The following is a 20,796-nucleotide window of genomic DNA, read 5'->3' on the forward strand; positions in this document are numbered from 1 at the left end:
AGTGGAGTCTTTAGTCAGTAGGTGTTTGTGAGGTAAAGGAGCAGATCTGGAGGGATCATTGATATGGAGTGTTTGGTGAACTGGGATATTTGGATGCTGTCGTCTCCTCACTCTCACACGTTCACTCAGGTTTGTTGACGGTGGTGTGGTGGCGTCTCTTATCCCATGGATCATCATGTTACCTTCTGGCTATAAGTTTTAGTTCTGCTGTCAGAGCGAGTCTTTATAATGCTTGTTTTTCTCTTTGTTGACGCAAACATGAGGTAGCAGTGTCACATCACATCCTTTCTTCTTTCTGGACCATCCTAATCCCTACAGTCCAGATGGAGTTCTTTTTAACTGAAGATCTTGTTAATGCTGAGGATGGTTCCACATGAAGATCCATGAAGTTTCTGAGCAGTATGTGAACTGTTATCAATAGAAACAGACTGTTACAATGGTTAAGGGTGACCATCTCCATGAATATATGGAATTCAGTTGGTAACTTTAACAGTGATGGAACTGTAACGAATCGTAACGAAGCATTCGGTGTTGAGGACAAGGTTCTTTTTTGAGTCTCAAGGTTTCTTCATTATGAAGTGTCAGGGTTTTTTCCTTGATGTTTGTATAATATTTCTTTCTGTAAAGCTGCTTTGGGACCATGTTAATTGCTTCTTTTACTTAAATATCATTTCAATCCAAATACCTTTCTATCTATTTTCCAAACACAGAGAAATATTTGTGCCCATTTATTTGCTGCTTATTTAGATTTTATTATTGATGTGTTTCGAGTCTGTTGTTGTTGTATTTAATGTATTTATTTCCCCTGTGTACGGTTCTCATGTGCTTCATGTGAAAGCATTGCATGAAGAGAATTCATGTGAGCTTCAGTATCATGTTTGCACTTTACCCCGAGCTCATGCAAACCCACCATGTGCACAAGTGTAGCTTTATTTATGTATTTGTGTGTGTGTGTGTGTGTGTGTGTGTGTGTGTGTGTGTGTGTGTGTATAAGTGGACCTGTTGCACAGGAGAATTTCAGACCTTTGTGTTTATTTCTAATGAAAAATGCAGAGGTTTTACGAAGCAGAGTGCGATAAAAGATCTGGTGTTACACCCATCAGATAAAAACAAAGTGTTTATATAAAGTAATTTATCTCACATTGTTGTTTCAAATTTTCCCCAGCAGTCTAAAGGATGTGGTTCAGTTTTGATGTGGTCTCTGCCGAACATTCTATAAGACCTTCTCAAGTTTCTGTTTCTTCAGGCTCTGACTCATACAATTTTAACCAAAAAAAAAAAAAAGCATCAGCTAATTTTATAAGTACATTTTATGCCATTGAATGATCTTAAAAAACATAAAATACATCAAGTATTTCTCTTGATCACTTTCTTGATCCAGTCGGCATACGGTGCAATCTCAGTGTAGATGTTTGGCACATTAGGATAAGTGCAGTTTCTGTTGAAATTGAAGGACACGATGCCCACTGCCAGACCCTGACACACCAGAGGCCCACCAGAATCACCCTGTCAAAAGCAGAAGTTGCACAAACATAAGCCTTCTCATTAAACTTTCTTTTCGGCTTCTCCCGTTAGGGGTCACCACAGTGGATCCTCCGCACGTTTGATTTGGCACATGTTTTACGCTGGATGCCCTTCCTAACGCAACCCTCCCGTAATTTATCCGGGCTTGGGACCGGCACTAAGAGTGGCTGGGGATGGTTCCCTGACCGGGAATCGAACCCGGGTCGCAGCGGTGGGAGCGCTGCATCTTAACCACTAGACCACCAGGGGACCTAAACATAACATAAGCCTTCTCATTACCGAGGAGAAAACATACACTGTATGGATAAAAGTATTGGAACACCAGACCTTTCCTGTCATATGTGATTTTTCTCCAAACTCTTACCACAAAGACGGAGGTGCACAATTGTACAATTGTCTTTGGATTTGCTATAATAAAATGGTGTTCTCTTGAACTTGGAAACCCAAATCTCTACAAGCAGGAAAAGCTTTTGTGCACAAAGCGAGCTCCATTAAGATATGGTTTGAGCTCTGATCTCCTGAACACCTTATTAAGATAAATGCAAACACTAACTGCACCCCAGGCCTCCTCACATCACCTACATCAGAACCTGATTTTACTAACACCCTTTTGGCTGATGAACAAAAATGTCCACAAATGCACTCGAAACTCTAGTGGAACATCTTCCCAGGAGAGGAGCTGGAATTATCCAGCTCCAAAAGCACATACCCTATTTATGACCAGATGTCCGCAAACTTTTGACAATATAGTGTATGTTCTTCATCGTACCTGGCACGCTCCATTTTTGGTCTCGTAGCCTCCTGCACACAAGATGTTAGATGGGAGTTCTTTTTTACTCCATGCGTTCCTACAGATGGAGGTATCTATGGTTGATACATCAACCACCATGAGGTCATTCACCATGTTCTGTTTTTCAGTTTTTCCCCATCCTGCGACCTTGCACTTGGTTTTGGGTTTGATCGGTTTGCGCTCGTTTGAGAATTTGATGATCTTTAAGCCCTTCTCTTTCGGGTTGACTTTCTCTGAAAGCTGTTTTTGAGCAGAATTCAAATTATATGCAAGAATTCAAAGTACAGAAATTCTACAAGGTTCTGAGTGAATATATATCGCATGGTATCCTGTACCTTCAGGAGCATGAGGTCAAACCCAGAAATGACATTCTTGTAGGATGGGTGTTTGTATACACTTTTCACTGCGTATCGTCTCAGCTTGCTCTTGGTTGGATCGATGTTCTGAGTCCCCAGGACCACAGTAAGATCTCTGTTTATATCAAATATATCATCTATAATCACATTGAAATGAATACATCCAGACAATTTTTTTCAAGAAACAACACACCACGTGTAGCCTACTCTTCGTAACAATGAGCAGCGGTGAGAACGTAGCCGGGGTCTATGAGAAATCCTCCACACATGTGCTCGTTTTTGAGCTGCACAGATGCCATGTACTTCAGCGTGTTCTTCTTGGCTTTCTTGCCGTGGATGATTTTCTCTCCACGTGCGGCTGGAAAACGGTTTATGAGTCTAGTATGATTCACATTCACACTCGTGAAGCCAAAACGAAGTCGAGCAGATTGAAAGACATGAACTCCTCATCATACCATTAATGCATATAAAAGAATATGAAAGTACAAAAATACACAACATACAGTAGTTTAGTATACGTTACAACCTGTTTATTATTCACCGTTATTGTTCAGAAAACACCACTTACCATGAAAAACGCAGGTGCTGAAAGCTGCGGCGAGCAACACTACGTGCAACACCTTCATCCTGCAACGACTGAGTCAAACACTGAGTCAAACGCACACCTCGTATACAGAATGACTTCATGAGGTGTTGTAATGGTTCAGCCCATTTTGCTTTGAAGTAAAAAAAAAACACCCCTCAAATTCTTGGAAATCAGACTTGGTAAATGCAAGCTGTCAAAAATCCAGTGTATACGACATCAAACTGAGAATAACCGAGTTACAACTAATAATCCGTTTTTGATATTCGATCCTTGGTATTTGGTTTGCATGCGTGCATTTGTGTAGTAGAACAAGAGAAAAATTCGACCTGAAAGAACCCGAGGGTTTGCAACAGCGTCTGAAGTTCCCAGATGTCTCACGATAAGAAAAATAGTGTTTCATCAGCATATGTTTGCACCAGAACCTCGCTTTTTAACCTCGTTTTGTTCTTTTTATCCCTCTGTCCAAAAGGAACCAAATATGATCTTCTCTACGTCAAAGTTTGATTTGTCTGAGATGCTTTTCTGCTTAGCATCCCACATTGCAAAAATGGTTTGGACCAATGATTTGCGCCACACAACCCACTTTCACTTGGCCCAAATACAGCAGAATTACGGTACATGACTACTGGACCAGGTCTGTTTGCCAGAACCCCACAGCCAAATGTATGACTATAGCTGGCCCGATTCTCATCCTACATAGGACCCAGCAAGTTGGTTCCACATGTCAGCCTAAAATAAAAAACCCTTAATCAGCCACTTTATACCGTACACACCCATTGGCCCAGATGAAAAATGCATTAACAACAACAGTATTTTAAAACTTTTGTACTAAATATTAAAAATATTTATTGTTTTACATTTACAGTAAGCAAAACAAAATAAAAACAAAGCTTGAATATGAATACAGTGTTTTAAAAAGATCTGGAACCTCTGTTTCTGTTCATAAACAAGTGGCATTGTGCACAAAACTCAACATCCAAACCAGTCACAAGTCTTCACAAGGTTTGTTCTGCCAAATGTTCAGCAGTTCGTCCCTGGTAAAAGTGACACGAAAGACAAAAGACAGGACAAACAAACTGGAGAGCTGCAGCGCCACCTTGGTCTCACCAGGATTCCCCTCAATTATGATTTAATCAATTACTGAATAGACATGACTGCCAGACTAATGCAGTTTTATTTTCTAGGTTCAGTGTAACTTACAGAAACTTTTTTTTTTTTCCGCGTTCATATTAAAATATATTTTAAATTTCATGGCATCAACACATCTGAAAAAAAGTTGGGACAAGGCCATGTTTACCACTGTGTGGCGTCCCCTCTTCTCTTTATAACAGTCTGTAAATGTCTGGGGTCTGAGGAGACAAGCTGCTCAAGTGTAGGAATAGGAATGTTCTCCCATTCTTGTCTAATACAGGCTTCTAGTTGCTCAACTGTCTCAGGTCCGTCTAAGGGCAGAAGATCACGGGCATCCAGTATGGTTTTCCGGCCTTCACCCTTACGCTTAGAGATTGTTCCAGATTCTCTGAATCTTTCGATGATATGATGCACTGTAGATGATGAGAACTTCAAACTCTCTGCAATTTTTCTCTGAGAAACTCCTTTCTGATGTTGCTCCACTATTTTTCACCACAGCATTGGGGGAACTGGTGATCCTCTGCTCATCTTGACTTCTGAGAGACACTTCCACTCTGAGAGGCTCTTTTTATACCCAATCATGTTGCCAGTTGATCTAATGGTGTAAATTGCTCCTCCAGCTGTTCCTTATATGTACATTTCACTTTTCCAGACTCTTATTGCTACCTGTCCTAACTTTTTTGGAATGTGTAGCTCTCATGAAATCCAAAATGAGCCAATATTTGGCAGGACATTTCAAAATGTCTCACTTGTCTCGCTCTCAAAATGTTTATATATTCTACTGTGAATAAAATATAAGTTTATGACATTTGTAAATTATTGCATTCCTTTTTTTTTTTTTTCACAATTTGTACAGTGTCCCAACTTTTTTTGGAATCGGGTTTGTACAGTTCAGCATCAGTTCAACAGCAAGCAGAACATTTCGAGACGAATAAATGATGAAGAAACTCCAGACTCGAACTCACCACAATTTTATTAAAAAGGTTTTGTGTTCGTGATCCTTATAACAGAAATCAATCAGTGTTTGAGTCATTAATATCGTTCTATTAATAGATCAGTGTGCTGAGAGTCACATTCGAGTCTTTACACAGAAACTGAGGTGATTAAGTGAAGAATCTTGTGATAAAAATGATAAAAGGAACATTAAAGTTATAATAAATCATAATATTTTGGATATTTAAGTACATTTTCAGCCAAAAAATATCTGAGATACTTGGATTGGATCGATGGTTTGTTGGATTTTTTTAAAGTCAATTCTCACATACAGGCTACAAATGTACACTTTTTTACAGCATGTCACATGAAGCAGATACGACTGACCTCTAAAGAAGAAAACCACAGAAACAAGCTGATGCGGTGAGTTTATAAGCAGGAGGAACAGGTCTGTGCCTCAGTGTGTTTAAGTATCAGAATGAAGATGCTGCACATTTTGCTGCTTAGTGCAGCTTCCTGCATCATTGCTTTTACTGGTAAGTGCTTCTTTCTGAATTTTTCAATTATAAAGCATTTATTAGAACGTATTACTGAAACTAAGATTTAGTCGTGTATTTTGTGCACTTTGTCACCCAAATGAGGATGAGGTTCCCCTTTTGAGTCTGGTTCCTCTCAAGGTTTCTTCCTCATTACATCTAAGGGAGTTTTTCCTTGCCATGAAATGGCGTGTCAAACCGAATCTTACTGGACTAATAAAACCTTTTCAGCCACACATGGAGAGGAAATCATCAACGGCCAGAAAGCCAAGAAGAACTCACTGCAGTTCATGGTGTCTGTGCAGAAGAACCAGAAACACCAATGTGGAGGATTCCTCATACACCAAAGCTTCGTGCTCACTGCTGCACACTGTAACATCAGGTAGGATATTAATGTTGTTTCCTGACAATACAGAAATGCCTGGATTTATTTAGTTTTAATATAATACCATATCTGACATGTTTTTTAAAGTCTCAGTGAGCTTAGCGTGGTCTTGGGGACTCACAACATCGACCCGCAAAGCAAAAAGCTGAGGAGATACACGGTGAAAAGCGTGCACATGCACAAATCATACGTGGAAAGTCCCAGTAACGGGTATGACATCATGCTGCTGAAGGTACAGATACATCATTGATATCACATCTTTCACAATGGCGAATGCGCTGTTGCTTTTATACAACAATTCTATAAACAAGAAATTCTCATTTTTGTTTGCATTGTCGCTCTTATACCAAATACCTGCATTTGATTTGCATCTGGACCAAATCGAATAGTTCATTACTGTACTGTAACAAAAAAACATGTTGTGTTTGATTGCTAACGTGATCTACTTTCACAAGCTTGCAAAGAAGGTCAAGGTGAATAATGAAGTGAAAATCGCCAAAATCCCAAACAAACGCCGAAAGATCAAACCCAACACCAAGTGCCAGGTCGCAGGATGGGGAAAAACGGAAAAAAAGGAAAAATCGGTGAACAACCTCCTGGTGACTGACGTGTCAACTATAGATATTGAAATCTGCAAGAAGGAGTGGAATAAAGTGTCAAAACTTCCACCTAACGTTCTGTGTGCAGGAGGCTACAAGACCGATAAAGGGGCGTGTCAGGTACGAAGATAGAGATCTAAATATATTTGCACGTTTGCTTGCAGATTCCATGTTAGAAACATTTGTGCTGTTTGTCCTGTTTCTGGCAGGGGGATTCTGGTGGGCCTCTGGTGTGCAGCGGTGAGCCAGTGGGCATCGTGTCCTTCAATAATAAAAGGAATTGCAACTATCCAGACTTCCCTAATGTCTACACCGATATCGCACCATACGCAACCTGGATTAAGGATGTGCTCAACAAATACGCTTAAAGATTTTTCAAGATGTTTTGATGTGATTGTGGAAAAAGATCTGATCCTTAATAAAGATACAGAGGCAGAAAAAGAGAGTGTGATTTCTCGAGTCATCATTTCTTAAAGAAAAGGGGAAGGTCAGAGTGCTATTTGACAGAGTGAGCAGTCTGACTGAAACCGAAACCTGACACCTCGACGCCTTGAGAGCTGAGCAGCAGAAACCACATTAATGTCCCACCACCACTTCACATGTCATTTTAACATCATTTACAAGCACGCAAACGGCAATTACTTCATGACTTATCGACTCTAAAACACTGGTTATGCAAATAAAATCATTTTGAGGTCGCAATCATCGCGTTGCAGTTGTAACAGCCAGCGTCCGCTTGTGGGAAATCGGCCTTCCGTTCGTTCTGACAGCGCTGCATGAGCACGGTTCTCATCACGCAGTGCGCTCATTAACAAAACACTCAGAATAACACAAACCTTCTTCTTCTTATTATTATTATTGTTATTTTAATTCTATTATTATTATTATTATGATCAATTTTCATACGTCGCCACTAAATCAAATTTATTCGTAAAAAGCGTTTTTTTTTTTGGCATTATATCGAAGCAGCTTCACAGATATAAAGAGTTTATAAAGCTGCATAAAAGAATGATTAAGTTTTGTGCCTGTATGTCTGTTCCTTCTAATTACAGTATGTTGGTGATCAGTAGATGCACCAAACGCCATCAGTTTAAAACAGAACCTTCGCTCGATCCTGATTGGTGACTCGCTGTGTGTTTCACCAGTTACGTTTTTATCCTCATTAATAAAAGATTTGACTTTGACGTTAAAGAAAAAGTCTTGTTTCGTGTTTTAACAGTTTGGCTAATACCGAAACAACAATATACATAATTGATGCTAATCTGTTTTGTGGGTGGAAAAGTTTTTGGATTGAGTCATCAATGCAAAGGACCACCATTGTTCCATCAACCTTCAAAAATGTTCCACTTACTCAGGTATTAACTCACTTAGATCCTTTCTTTTCCTAAAACCCTTCTTTGTAATAGAATGATCTGTATTTATCTGTTATGTATATAATTGTCTCAATAAGAAGTGCAGATTGATGAATATATATTGAATATGAGTTTTACTTTGCTGTGATGTGATGCTTTTCAGCAAAACTGCACCTTTAGTTTTACTTCATCCTTCAATTAAAAACCCAGAAACTGAACTGATTCTCATAGGTTTGTACATTTTCCTAATAAATTTGATTACATTTATCTGATAACTAAGCATCTTAAGGGCCTCGCTCAAGGGCCCAGCAGTGGCAGGTTGGTGGTGCTGGGATTTGTTGACCCAGATGTTTCGGGAGGGTCAAATTATTGGCATGCATCAAGCAAAGAAAACATCTAAGAAGATTGCAGAAACTAAAATTGGGTTAACTGTCCAACGCATTATTAAAAACTGGAGGAACCTTGGGGAAACCATCATCTTCGAGGAAGAAATGTGTTCGGAAAAAATCTTGATCATTCTGGATTTGGTGAAAACAAACCATAAAAAAACAACAGTGAAACTCATGACTGTGTTTAATAGTGAAACGAAGAGCATTTCCACGTGCACAATGTGAAGGGAACTCACGGGATTGGGACTAAACAACTATTCAAGATAAGAAAACCACTCATCAGTGCTGCTCATCTGGAAAAAAAAAGGCTTCAACTTGGGAGGGAGCATAAAGATTGGACTCTGGAGCAATGGAAGACGGTCATGTGATCTGATGAGTCCAGATTGACCCTGTTCCAGAGTGATGGTGCATCAGGGTAAGAAGAGAGCAGATGAACTGATGAACCCATCACGCCTAGTGCCTGCTGGACGAGCCTGTGGGGGCAGTGCTGTGATCTGGGGTTGCTGCAGTTTGCCAGGTCTCGGTTCAGCAACGTTACTCTCCCAAAGAATGAGGTCAGCTGACCACCTGAATATACTGAATAACCAGAATATTCCATCAATGTTTTTTTCTTCCCTGATGGCACGAGCAGACTCGAAGATGACAACGCCAGGATTCATCAGGCTGAAATTGTAAAAGAGTGGTTCAGGGAGCATGAGATAATTTTTACACATGGATTAAACACCACAGAGTTCAGACCTGAACCCTCATTGAAAATCTTTGGGATGTGCTGGAGAAGAGTTTGCGTAGAAGTGTTAAAGCTGCTTTGAGACTGCCGAGTCTCAAGCTACCAAGATCTACTTCTGGTATTCATCAGCACTTCACTAGAAGCAGAAATGAGTGACCACTAAAGAAAAAAACACAAAAAGCAGGTCATACTGTGTGTTTGTAGGAAAAAGGAAACAAAGCTTTGCCACAGTGTGCGTAAGCGTCAGGATGAAGATGTCCTACACGCAGTGGTGCTGCTTGCTGGAGCGTTTTGGAATGAGATGTTTAAAGGTCAGGTATCCTTTCGTTTATGCAGTGTCATTTTCCACGAGTGTACTCAGAGTGGAAATGCCGCACCTTCAGGGAGAAGCTGTAGCGTAGTCGTCAATTCTTCAGACAACTTGTGAATGTGTGAAGTGGCGTTTGTGGTTTGAACAGCGAGCTATTTAAACATGTGTTCCTCAGCAAGAAGAGCGCATTTTCTCTGAGACACCATGGCTCTCGTCTCAGCGTTTCTCTTTACTTCTGTCCTGCTTCAAATAGGACACTGTGGTAAGGGGTGTATTTGTATATTTATATTCAGATGATGTTTCTTGATGTTGAATAATTTGCATGCAAAGTCTTGAATATCTATAAATAAATAAATAAATAAATGGATGAAATCTAACCAGGATTCTCTGCTAAACTGCTTTGAAACATAAAGTTCTTTGAGTTTCATTTCCAAAGTACTTCATTGGCAGGATTTTTGAAACAACAATCGACTGCTGAAGCATGAAGCATGAAGCATGGGTATAAAATAATTCAGAACATAGTTTAATAATAAATATGCAAAATGTAATAATAAATAAGTTCAAATACACTGAAGTAAATAATAAGTATAATGAATAAGATGTATGTTGGGTGTGTAAAAGTCCACTGAGACGTAAACATCAGAGCGTCTGAGTGATGAAGCTACAGCAGAAGCTCTCAATAACACCAGCATGTGCTCTTCTTCTGTTCCTTCTCTCTCTGTCTTTCTTTGCAGGGTACGTCGACATGCGCATCGTGAACGGCTCGGTGGTTAAACCGGATTCTAGACCCTACATGGTTTCTGTTCAGAAAGACGGAGAACATATTTGCGGCGGCTTCCTGGTGGCTGAGAACTTCGTCATGACGGCTGCACACTGCTGGGAACAGTAAGTGTAGTAAATTGTCGAGTCATTGTTACACTCCGAGTCACTGAGAGTCATATGGGAGATAAGAGGTGGTCGTTTCATCTTTTCAGTTTAAATGAAATGGCTGAGGGTTTCTGAGAAAAGGGTCTTCACGCTTGTACATTCGGTTTCACAATTACACGTTATGTCTGGCACCACATTATCAGGGAAGATCAGAAAACTCTGAGGAACTCTGAGGAACTCTGAGGGAACTCAGACAGGGTGAACGTGTAAATCCCAGCACATCCTCTGCATTGAACCAGAGGATGAATGATTTTCTTTTAGCTGAATTAATAAATCAACCCAAACTTTTACATTTAAGTGTAAATACATGATATATAGTTTTATATATATATCCTGTATTTACACTTAAGTAAATACTTAAGAACTTCATCATGACGGTCATGACATATATATATATATATATAAAGAAATGTCTCCTGGTTTACTCTTAAAGGTCCCAAATTCTCTCTATGTTCTCTCTAACAGAGGTGTGAAGCTGACGGTTGTAGTTGGCGCTCATGATCTGAAAAAGACCAAGTCAGCTTCGAGCCGCGTGGAGGTGAAGTTCTACCACATCCACCCCAAGTTTGACTCAATAAACCTGCTGAATGATATCATGCTGCTGCAGGTAAAAAACCACCACCACACACACAATATGTTTCTCGGTTTGATGAAAACGAAAGACAGAAATATCACGCGAAAGTGTAAACGGACATTTAGAGTTCGACAGCAGACTCTGTGTGGTTTCACAGGGTGTCTTCTCACTTGTGTAGAACCTGGTGAAAGTTCATCATTGATTATTAGATTATAATTTAATGTTAGAATGTGAAAATACACAAATCCTTATTGCCTCGTGCTAAAAAAAAAAAAAAAAAAAAAAAAAAAAGAAGACAGCCTTCAGTGGAAGAATGCAGGGATTGAATTCTCAATTTTGATTGGTCAGAGGATTTCATTAGTTTTTAGATATGTGATTTATAAATAAATGTAAAATCATCTTCTTATGTTTCATTCCATAGTTAAATGTATCCTCCTTTTCTCATAGTTGAACAAAACTGTCAAGAAGACCAACAATATCAACTGGATCTCCATACCGAAAAAAAAGAAACAGGACGTAAAGGCCAAGCAGGTTTGCAGCATAGCAGGCTGGGGGAAGAAATCTGAAGAAGGTGACTCTAGTAGACGTCTCATGGAGGTTGATGTCACTGTCATGGACATAAAGGAATGCGAGAAAATCTGGAAACAACCTTTTATCGTCTCCAGTTTGGTGTGCACTAAAGGTCGTGGGGGATTTTGCCAGGTACACAAATTTAAACACTGACGTTAAACTTATCACACAGAATAGATGGTAAAGATGAATAACAACATGTGCATGTCGTTCCAGGGAGACTCCGGAGGTCCTTTGGTGTGTAAGAACACTGCTGTTGGTATTGTTTCATTCAACAGCAACTGCAAGACGCCAGTGGTGGCCAACGTCTACACCAAAATCTCCAAATTTCTGCCTTGGATTAATTGTATTTTAAGACCTGAGGAGTGAGAACTTTTATTTCTTTATTAATTTATACATTGTGTTTAAGTGTCTCTTCATCTCACAGTTTTGATTTGTACTTATCTTTTGTACACGATGGACAGAAGTTTGTGGAAACCTGACCATAAGATTGTAATATGCTCTTTGAACATCCTGTTCCACAATCAGTCCGTATTTGCTCTTATAATAACCTTCACACTCTTCGGACTGGATTTTATTTTCTGGAGATTCATTCATCCACATGGGTGTTAGTAAAGTCAGGTACTGATGTAGGTGAGAAGGTCAGCGTTCACATTTATCATGTTAAATAGAGTTGGAGTTCTATAGCAGGAGATCTTTCACTCCAACCCATGCAAAGCAGATCTTTGGAGCTGTAGATCCTAAACAATCACTTGCCTCCAGCTTTGTGATAACAGTTTGGAGAAGAACCACACGTGGCTGAGAAGGTCAGGTGTCTCAACACTTTTGTCCAGATTAGTGTATGGAGCTTTCTATTTATACTCCAAACCTCATTTTTGTTGTGCTTATGTGTAGACACAATTGAGAATGAATAAACAAATAAAAAAATTACTAAATAAACAATAAAAATATTATTCACAATTATTTATAAACTCTTCTTTTATTATTTTATTACATTTCCCATTTTTTTGTTTATACGCTAATGACGGGTGTTTTTTTAAAACATAGCAGCACAGAAAAAGGAAAATAATAAACCTGTTTATGTTTCATGTGTTTGCTTTGATTCTTTTTTAAACAATCTTATATATAGTATAATAAGTGTGTTCTAAATATATAGTACAGACTTGTGCACACACTTGTGTAGGACGAAGCATGAAGATGTGCTGCATGAAATTTTCCCTTTACAGAAATAGATAAAGAATATAAATTTTACATTTATAATTTAGTCTCTTTAAGTTTATCCATAATCACCAGAGGTGACACTAGTGTTTTAAAACTCCCTGAGACGGTATGAGGAAGAAACCTTAAGAGGAACCAAATTCAAAATTCGTTCATTAAAGTTTTATCATTGTTGAGATTTTCATTTGCTCACTGATGGAGACTCGAGTGCAAAATTGTTCATGGTGATCACAGCCCTGAGCCCCTGTCACAAACTGTCGCACATTGTCACAAACTGTCACAAACTGTCGCACATTGTCACAAATTGTCACAAACTGTCACAAACTGTCACAAACTGTCGCACATTGTCACAAACTGTCACAAACTGTCGCACAATGTCACAAATTGTCACAAACTGTCACAAACTGTCGCAGACTGTCGCACAATGTCACAAATTGTCACAAACTGTCGCAGACTGTTGCACATTGTCACAAACTGTCACAAACTGTCGCAGACTGTCGCACAATGTCGCAAACTGTCGCAGACTTTTTCACACTGTCACAAACTGTCACAAACTGTCGCACACTGTCAAAAACTGTCACAAACTGTCGCACACTGTAAAAAACTGTCACAGACTGTCGCAAACTGTCGCAGACTGTCGCACACTGTCACAAACTGTCACAAACTGTCGCACACTGTAAAAAACTGTCACAAACTGTCGCAAACTGTCGCAGACTTTTGCACACTGTCACAAACTGTCACAAACTGTCGCACACTGTCAAAAACTGTCACAAACTGTCGCACACTGTAAAAAACTGTCACAGACTGTCGCAGACTGTCGCACACTGTAAAAAACTGTCACAGACTGTCGCAGACTGTCGCACACTGTAAAAAACTGTCACAAACTGTCGCAGACTGTCGCACAATGTCGCAGACTTTTGCACACTGTCGCAAACTGTCACAAACTGTCGCAGACTGTCGCAGACTGTCACACATTGTCACAAACTGTCACAGACTGTCACACATTGTCACAAACTGTCACAAACTGTCGCAGACTGTCGCACAATGTCACAAACTGTCACAGACTGTCGCAAACTGTCGCACACTGTCACAAACTGTCACAAACTGTCACAAACTTTCGCACACTGTAAAAAACTGTCACAGACTGTCACAAACTGTCGCACACTGTCGCAAACTGTCACAAACTGTCGCAGACTGTCGCACACTGTAAAAAACTGTCACAAACTGTCACAAACTGTCGCAGACTGTCGCACAATGTCACAAACTGTCACAAACTGTCGCACACTGTCGCACAATGTCGCAGACTTTTGCACACTGTCGCAAACTGTCACAAACTGTCGCAGACTGTCGCAGACTGTCACACATTGTCACAAACTGTCACAAACTGTCACAAACTTTCGCACACTGTAAAAAACTGTCACAGACTGTCACAAACTGTCGCACACTGTAAAAAACTGTCACAAACTGTCTCAAACTGTCGCAGACTGTCGCACAATGTCGCAGACTTTTGCACACTGTCGCAAACTGTCACAAACTGTCGCAGACTGTCGCAGACTGTCACACAATGTCACAAACTGTCACAGACTGTCGCAAACTGTCGCAGACTGTCGCACACTGTCACAAACTGTCACAAACTGTCACAAACTTTCGCACACTGTAAAAAACTGTCACAGACTGTCACAAACTGTCGCACACTGTCGCAAACTGTCACAAACTGTCGCAGACTGTCGCACACTGTAAAAAACTGTCACAAACTGTCACAAACTGTCGCACACTGTAAAAAACTGTCGCAAACTGTCGCAAACTGTAACAAACTGTAACAAACTGTCACAGACTGTTTATATTAATTACAGTCCAAATCCATCTTATAGGTTTTTAAGTAACCTCATGGATCTATAGACTGTTCATGTGGAGCTTTCCTCAGCAGGGGGGAGTGGTCTCTGATTAAAAAGAACTCCATCTAGTGGTAGGGCATCATAATGAATCAGACAGGTCCGGAATGAAGAGAGGGGTCAGATCACTGTCACTTAGGTAATTAAGTACAAATACAACGGAATTTAGTGTGACAACGTTCAGTCAGCAGCAACATACATCATGAAAGGAATCGAAATAAATAATAAACGGTATAATAATATATACAAAATTCACGTGTGTGATTCCGTGTTTATTAAAATGTGTTCTGACAGGAACATCCTGCACATAACATGATGACTGTATCTGTATTTCAGTACACTTTCATTACACTAATGATTATTTATTCTCTTCATTTAGATCTCTGTTGCTTCTGTCATGAACTTCCTGTTCTAAGAAAATGGCAGGATTTGAAGCATGTTTTTGATATTTATGTAGAATATAAATAATTAAACACACACACAGTCTGGGCCAGAAAACATCACCTTATTGGGACTGTAATAATCTATTTATTTATTTGTTTTTGTTTGTTTATACTCTTAAAAGTCTCTAATTAGTCAGGATTGCATCACCCTGTGTGCAGTCAAGGTGGCGGTCTTTTAGGAAGCATGCATTTTATGGCCAAAAGTATTGGGACACCAGACAATACACTGTATAAGTTGCTCTGGAATGAGACAGTCTGCAAAATGGCAACAATGTGAATGTAAAATAGTCTTTAATACTAACAGCTGGGGACTGGAGGTGGGGGGTGTGATGGCAGCTAAAGGTTTGGGAAAGAAGCTGCACTTCGGTCTGTTTGGGAGAAAAAAAAACAAATTCACAAAATGACAACAGAGCAAATGCAAGAAAAAAGAGAAAAGTAAAAAACGTGCACAATATTAAATGCAGAACGTGCGATGTGAACATGTAAACACATACATATACAAAGAATTCAGTGCATTGTACAGATAAAAGTCATGCATGTGTCCAATGCCTCCATTCACAAACCTGCTGGTCCTGAAGTTCAGTGACTGTTAGTTTTACTGATAAAACTGTGGAAATTGAGTTACGGGAAAAATACGATTATGGGATTAATAACATAGCAACACATAATAATAAATACATTTAATTTATTTGAAGGCTAAAACCATGTGTCACACTTTCATCCTGTCTCTAACATCAACATAAACCTCATACTTTCATGACGAGTCAGCAGAGGCTTTGCCGTGGAAACCTGCGGTTGGTTTAGCAGGGTCGTTTTTGTGTTTGTTTTTTTTTAAAGGTTGGTGGTCTGCAGTCACAATGCCACGACAGACATATGAACTGTTTACCGTAAGCTTGTTTTTTTTAACAGGAAAATTGTGTGCGGTGAGAAATTCTCACTCAGCAACTCAAGACACAGTAACAGAATCTTCAGACCAGCAATATGCATTCTTACCTAATCTCATTGTTGACATAAAGATTCTTTATTATCTGACTGTTACACATGTAAAAGGAACCGAGTGCAGATTAAAAATAAATGAATCTATGCAGTATAAAATGCTATCATTATACTAACAGATGATTTTCTTGTTTCAGTTTAGTTCTACACGTCATGAATTTCCCGTCCTGAGAAAATAACAGGGTATTTAGCATGTTTTTTATATTAATATGAAATATTATATTCCAGCGAAACTATTAGCAATAGCTGTGCATTTATATGAGAACTAAAACAATTCGATTTTATGTGCATGCAACCATTCAGTGCACTTTCAGTGACGTGCATCAGTATTTCCCTCTCCTCACATTAGGATTTTAACTAATAATAATAATAATAATAATAATAATAATAATAATAATAATAATAATAACAATAATAATAATAATAATAATAATAATAATAATAATAATAATAATAATAATAATAACAATAATAAAAGGACAAAATAATCTAGAGATGAAATATAAATAAATAAATAAATAAATAAATAAATAAATAAATAAATAAATGATTAAATAAATAAATAAATAAATAAATAAATAAATAAATACACAAAAAGCAAAACCTGAAACCCATGAATTATTTGCCCTAGAATGCCCCATGGTAAGTCAAAAACCCTGAGTGTAAGTTCTTTTAGATGACGTACTCCAGATATCAAAAGTGATTGTAAAAAGGTTGTTCTTCATTCAATGTAAGAAAGCTGGAGTCAGAATGTAGGAACAGCCATGGTGCGGCGCCCCCTGGAGTAAAAGGTTTAAGTGCCTTGCTCAAGGGTCCAATAATGGCAAATTGGTGATGCTGGAGCTTGAACCCCCAACTTTATGATCAGCTGACTCTGAAGTTAGAAGGACACGATTGTGTAGGATATCTTTCAATGTGTTAACATTCAATTTTCCAATGACAATGCTATAAAACCAGCCCCATGAAGCACAAACTTTTGTCCATATAGTTTATCAGTTTCTTTCAGCATTGTTTAGCATCTAAATGAGATACACTGTACTCCATATAGAGTGTTTAACCTGTTACCGGAATCAGCAGAATCACCCCCGAGAACATTCTGAGAACATTCTGCACTTTGAGCACACGTTTGTACTCTAAAGCCACAACAAGCAGCAGAATTAGGCAGCGTGTTTCTCCTGCCACAAAACACACATCCCCCTCGTACTCATCACTTCTACATGTTTTATGACCTGCTTTTTTTCCCCCACAGGGCCTTTCATACCTTTTAAACAATTTGGTGGATTAAACATAATCTGGCAACCAGACATACACAGTGATGCAGATAGAACATTAACGTGTGGAAGGATGATGATGAAGGTGTGGAGGGTTGACGAGGAAAAGCGCATTAAAAAAACACAATGTGAACAAGAGTCATTTTGAGTCATCAATACACATAACAATACAACACACACACACACACACACACACACACACACACACACACACACACACACACACACACACACACACACACACACACACACACACACACACACAGCATCATTTCTGTCATTAGTAATCTCTGCTTCAGAATGAGTATGGATTAATTGTAAAAGCTGACACAGATTCACAGGTAAACACTCCAAGTGTATCAGCCTTCACTTCTCACGTGCATCAATGAGCCTCGGCCGCACGTGACCCTGTCGCCGGTTCACCACTGTTCCCTACTTGGAGCGCTTTTGATAGACACTGACCACTGCAGAGCAGGAACATCCCACAAGAGCTTCAGTTTTATAGATGCTTTGATCCAGACGTCTAGACGTCACAATCTGTCGCTCAAATCCTTACGCTCGCCCATTTTTCCTGCTTCTAACATCAACTTTGAGGACAAAATGTTCACCTGCTGCCTAATAACAGGTGCCATGATGAAGATCATCAGTGTTTTTCACTTCACCACTCAGAATGTTATAATGTCATAATTCAATGCCTGGTCGATGTCTACCTTTGAGACAATGTCCATTGGTGTAATCGTTCAACTAATGAAATTGAATTAGATGGAATTTAATCCCTAAAAAAGTCCACAGTGAATCAACAAGTGAAAGACGTGAACTCAGTGTCTCTGGCTCACAGTTTCACGATTTGGATTTGTGTGGAGTTTCACATGTGTGCAGGTTTCAATATTTCACAAATGATTTGTTGAATTTTCTTTAAAAACACAATTCTCACATACAGGCCACGAGTGTACACTCCTGACAGCACCTAGCTTGAATCAGATACGACTGACCTCTAAAAAAGAAAACCCCAGAAACAAGCTCAAGCAGTGAGTTTATAAGCAGGAGGAACAGGTCTCAGTGTGTTTAAGTGTCAGGATGAAGATGATGCACATTGTGCATTTTACATTAAACGCACTAATTGTGATTTCATGTCTACTTGATTAATTTACTGCTCTTCAGTTTAGCATCATGCTGAAAGTAAATGTAAGTGTGAAGTGGAAATGGTGCGTCAGACCGAATCGCTGGACTAATAAAACGTTTTCAGAGGAAATCATCAACCGCCAGAAAGCCAAGAGGAACTCACTGAAGTTCATGGTGTCTGTGCAGAAGAACCAGAAACACAAATGTGGAGGATTCCTCATACACCAAAGCTTTGATGCCCTCATCCAGAGCGAATTACAATTATCTCCTTTATACCACTTAGCAGTTTATGATGTTCTGATCAGCAGTCCAACATCTGAACCTCTCAGTGATTAGCTTTCAGAAATGAGCTTCAGAGGGTTTGTGTGTGTTCTGCAGCCACACTCGGTTTTCTGGGGGACTTTAATGAAAAAAACTCATAAATAATTATACGTATTAGAATAATATTCTTATATAAGCTTTATTGAGCATCGGTTAGCTTTCCATTAGCATTATCTTCACCGTGAGGAGAATCGATAAGCGGCACTGCACGAGACGGAAAAAAAAAAAACATTGACTTTTTCTTCAGAATAAAACTTATAGATGGTATGAGGAAGAAACCTTGAGAGGAACCAGACTCAAAGGGGAACCTCATCATCAAGATTGTATTTATTAATCATTAAAACATTACAAAGAACAGAGAGTGATAAAGATCATGAGCACTGGAGTGTGTGATTATGAGTAATGTCCTTTTTACAGTTTTATACAGTCAGTTGAAGTTGTGGAACCAGGAGCTACTGAGCAACTCATAAATCAGATCAACGTCTGAGATTATTATAGATTCCACAATGCCAGAGGCATTAAATGTTCAATGATGGAGAAACAGCAGATGTAGAAGTTGATTTTGAGAATCAATTAAGAGGTTGTTTATCCTCAAAGTCCAAAATCTAAAATCTTCATGAAGATGACATATCCAAAATTAAAACCTTCAATGCAACACACATTTATTCACGCCATCCTTCTTTACTCAGAATTATAAAAAACTACAAACTTTACAGAACATTTTTTTAATCACTAAACATTTGTTTTACTGAAGCGCCGAGTCGGAAATCGAGCACCAAAATCCGCCATGATGCACACATCCGGCAATTAAAACCGTCCGTGTAGAAACATAGCAAAAGTTACGTTAGGTGTCCTGATGAGTCCTGATTAAAACATCATTATTACTTTAAAACATTTACAAGGATATTTAGTCTTCATGCTCTATGTTGAGTTTGATTTTAATAATAATAAACATACATTTCATTCAAAACAGATGCAAATGTGCAATTTAGTTGCGATTAATCCTGAGTTAACTCGTGACAATCATGTGATTAATCGCATCAACGCAGCTGCTGTTGAGCGTGTACCCAGTTTTAAGATCCTTGGAGTCCACATCTCTGAGGAGTTCACCTGGTCTCAACAGCACCTGTATTTCCTGAGGAGACTTAAAAAGTCCCGTCTGTGCTACAAGATACTGGAGAACTTTCGCAGCTGTGCCATTGAGAGCATCCTCACTAACTGCATCTCAAAGTGGAACAGCAGCTGCACTGCTTCAGACCGTAAAGCCCTTCAGAGGGTGGTGAAAACTGCCCAACCAATCATCTGCACTCAGCTTCCCACCGTGAAGAACATTTACAGTAAACGCTGTCTGTAAAGGGTGAGGGGCATCATCAAAGATCCCTCTTACCCCAACCATGGACTATTCCCCCTTCTCCCATCGGGAGGCGCTACAGGTGCCTCAGAGCCGCACTGTTTCTGCACTGAACATCTGATTCAATACTGCAGTCACTTTCTGTGTTTTTTGCACCATCCATAACTCACATTTTACGCTACATTCCACCCATATTTATACTGTATATTCTGCATCATACTTACATTTATACATGTACATCACTACATGATGTCATTGAGGATATTATCTACTAACATGTTTATCTATGTATAATCTTAATACCTACTGCATCTTCTGTACATTATTCACCCTCATCCCTGTATATATGAACCCCACACCCTCATTTATCACACTGATATTCATTTATTGTAAACAGGCAACTAATGCACTTCTGGTTAGATGTGAACTGCATTTCATTGGCTCTTTACATGTACCTTGCTCAATGACAGTAAAGTTTAATCTAATCTAATCT

The 20,796-nt window shown here is 39.1% G+C and overlaps 3 protein-coding genes across 4 annotated transcripts; 2 read left to right on the forward strand and 1 right to left on the reverse strand.

Moving 5' to 3' along the window:
• Nucleotides 1-1,024: 1,024 nt before the first annotated feature.
• Nucleotides 1,025-3,636, reverse strand: LOC310736026 (kallikrein-7-like). Its single transcript, XM_083559411.1, has 6 exons — nucleotides 3,583-3,636; nucleotides 3,239-3,306; nucleotides 2,878-3,028; nucleotides 2,650-2,785; nucleotides 2,294-2,554; nucleotides 1,025-1,506 (listed from the first exon to the last, which is right to left on the reverse strand). The coding sequence occupies exons 2-6, from the start codon at nucleotides 3,294-3,296 to the stop codon at nucleotides 1,348-1,350; spliced, it is 765 nt and encodes a 254-aa protein (XP_083415537.1). The 5' UTR covers nucleotides 3,297-3,306; nucleotides 3,583-3,636; the 3' UTR covers nucleotides 1,025-1,347.
• A 2,070-nt stretch (nucleotides 3,637-5,706) lies between these two features.
• Nucleotides 5,707-7,281, forward strand: LOC310735400 (granzyme M-like). Its single transcript, XM_083558087.1, has 5 exons — nucleotides 5,707-5,856; nucleotides 6,088-6,238; nucleotides 6,329-6,473; nucleotides 6,697-6,960; nucleotides 7,050-7,281. The coding sequence occupies exons 1-5, from the start codon at nucleotides 5,799-5,801 to the stop codon at nucleotides 7,206-7,208; spliced, it is 777 nt and encodes a 258-aa protein (XP_083414213.1). The 5' UTR covers nucleotides 5,707-5,798; the 3' UTR covers nucleotides 7,209-7,281.
• Nucleotides 7,282-9,549: 2,268 nt separating this feature from the next.
• LOC310736031 (mast cell protease 4-like) lies at nucleotides 9,550-12,250 on the forward strand. Of its 2 annotated transcripts, none has more exons than XM_083559424.1 (5): nucleotides 9,550-9,880; nucleotides 10,353-10,502; nucleotides 11,007-11,152; nucleotides 11,567-11,821; nucleotides 11,906-12,250. In XM_083559424.1, the coding sequence occupies exons 1-5, from the start codon at nucleotides 9,823-9,825 to the stop codon at nucleotides 12,056-12,058; spliced, it is 762 nt and encodes a 253-aa protein (XP_083415550.1). In that variant the 5' UTR covers nucleotides 9,550-9,822; the 3' UTR covers nucleotides 12,059-12,250. The 2 variants fall into 2 exon arrangements, with proteins under 2 accessions (XP_083415550.1, XP_083415551.1); XM_083559425.1 differs by having other exon boundaries at nucleotides 9,552-9,880; nucleotides 10,353-10,503; nucleotides 11,011-11,152.
• Nucleotides 12,251-20,796: the final 8,546 nt, after the last annotated feature.

This window comes from Silurus aristotelis (genome assembly GCF_946808225.1).
Source record: "Silurus aristotelis genome assembly, chromosome: 13".
Classification (NCBI taxonomy): Eukaryota; Metazoa; Chordata; class Actinopteri; order Siluriformes; family Siluridae; genus Silurus; species Silurus aristotelis.

Coding starts and splice junctions, on each gene's coding strand:
- LOC310736026 (XM_083559411.1), bottom strand. CDS start 3,296: ATGAAGGTGTTGCACGTAGTGTTGCTCGCCGCAGCTTTCAGCACCTGC. Junction 3,029..3,238: donor CAGCACCTGCGTTTTTCATG/GTAAGTGGTGTT, acceptor ACCGTTTTCCAG/CCGCACGTGGAGAGAAAATC. Junction 2,786..2,877: donor GCTGCTCATTGTTACGAAGA/GTAGGCTACACG, acceptor TGATATAAACAG/AGATCTTACTGTGGTCCTGG.
- LOC310735400 (XM_083558087.1), top strand. CDS start 5,799: ATGAAGATGCTGCACATTTTGCTGCTTAGTGCAGCTTCCTGCATCATT. Junction 5,857..6,087: donor CTGCATCATTGCTTTTACTG/GTAAGTGCTTCT, acceptor AAACCTTTTCAG/CCACACATGGAGAGGAAATC. Junction 6,239..6,328: donor GCTGCACACTGTAACATCAG/GTAGGATATTAA, acceptor TGTTTTTTAAAG/TCTCAGTGAGCTTAGCGTGG.
- LOC310736031 (XM_083559424.1), top strand. CDS start 9,823: ATGGCTCTCGTCTCAGCGTTTCTCTTTACTTCTGTCCTGCTTCAAATA. Junction 10,503..11,006: donor GGCTGCACACTGCTGGGAAC/AGTAAGTGTAGT, acceptor ATGTTCTCTCTA/ACAGAGGTGTGAAGCTGACG. Junction 11,822..11,905: donor GTCGTGGGGGATTTTGCCAG/GTACACAAATTT, acceptor ATGTCGTTCCAG/GGAGACTCCGGAGGTCCTTT.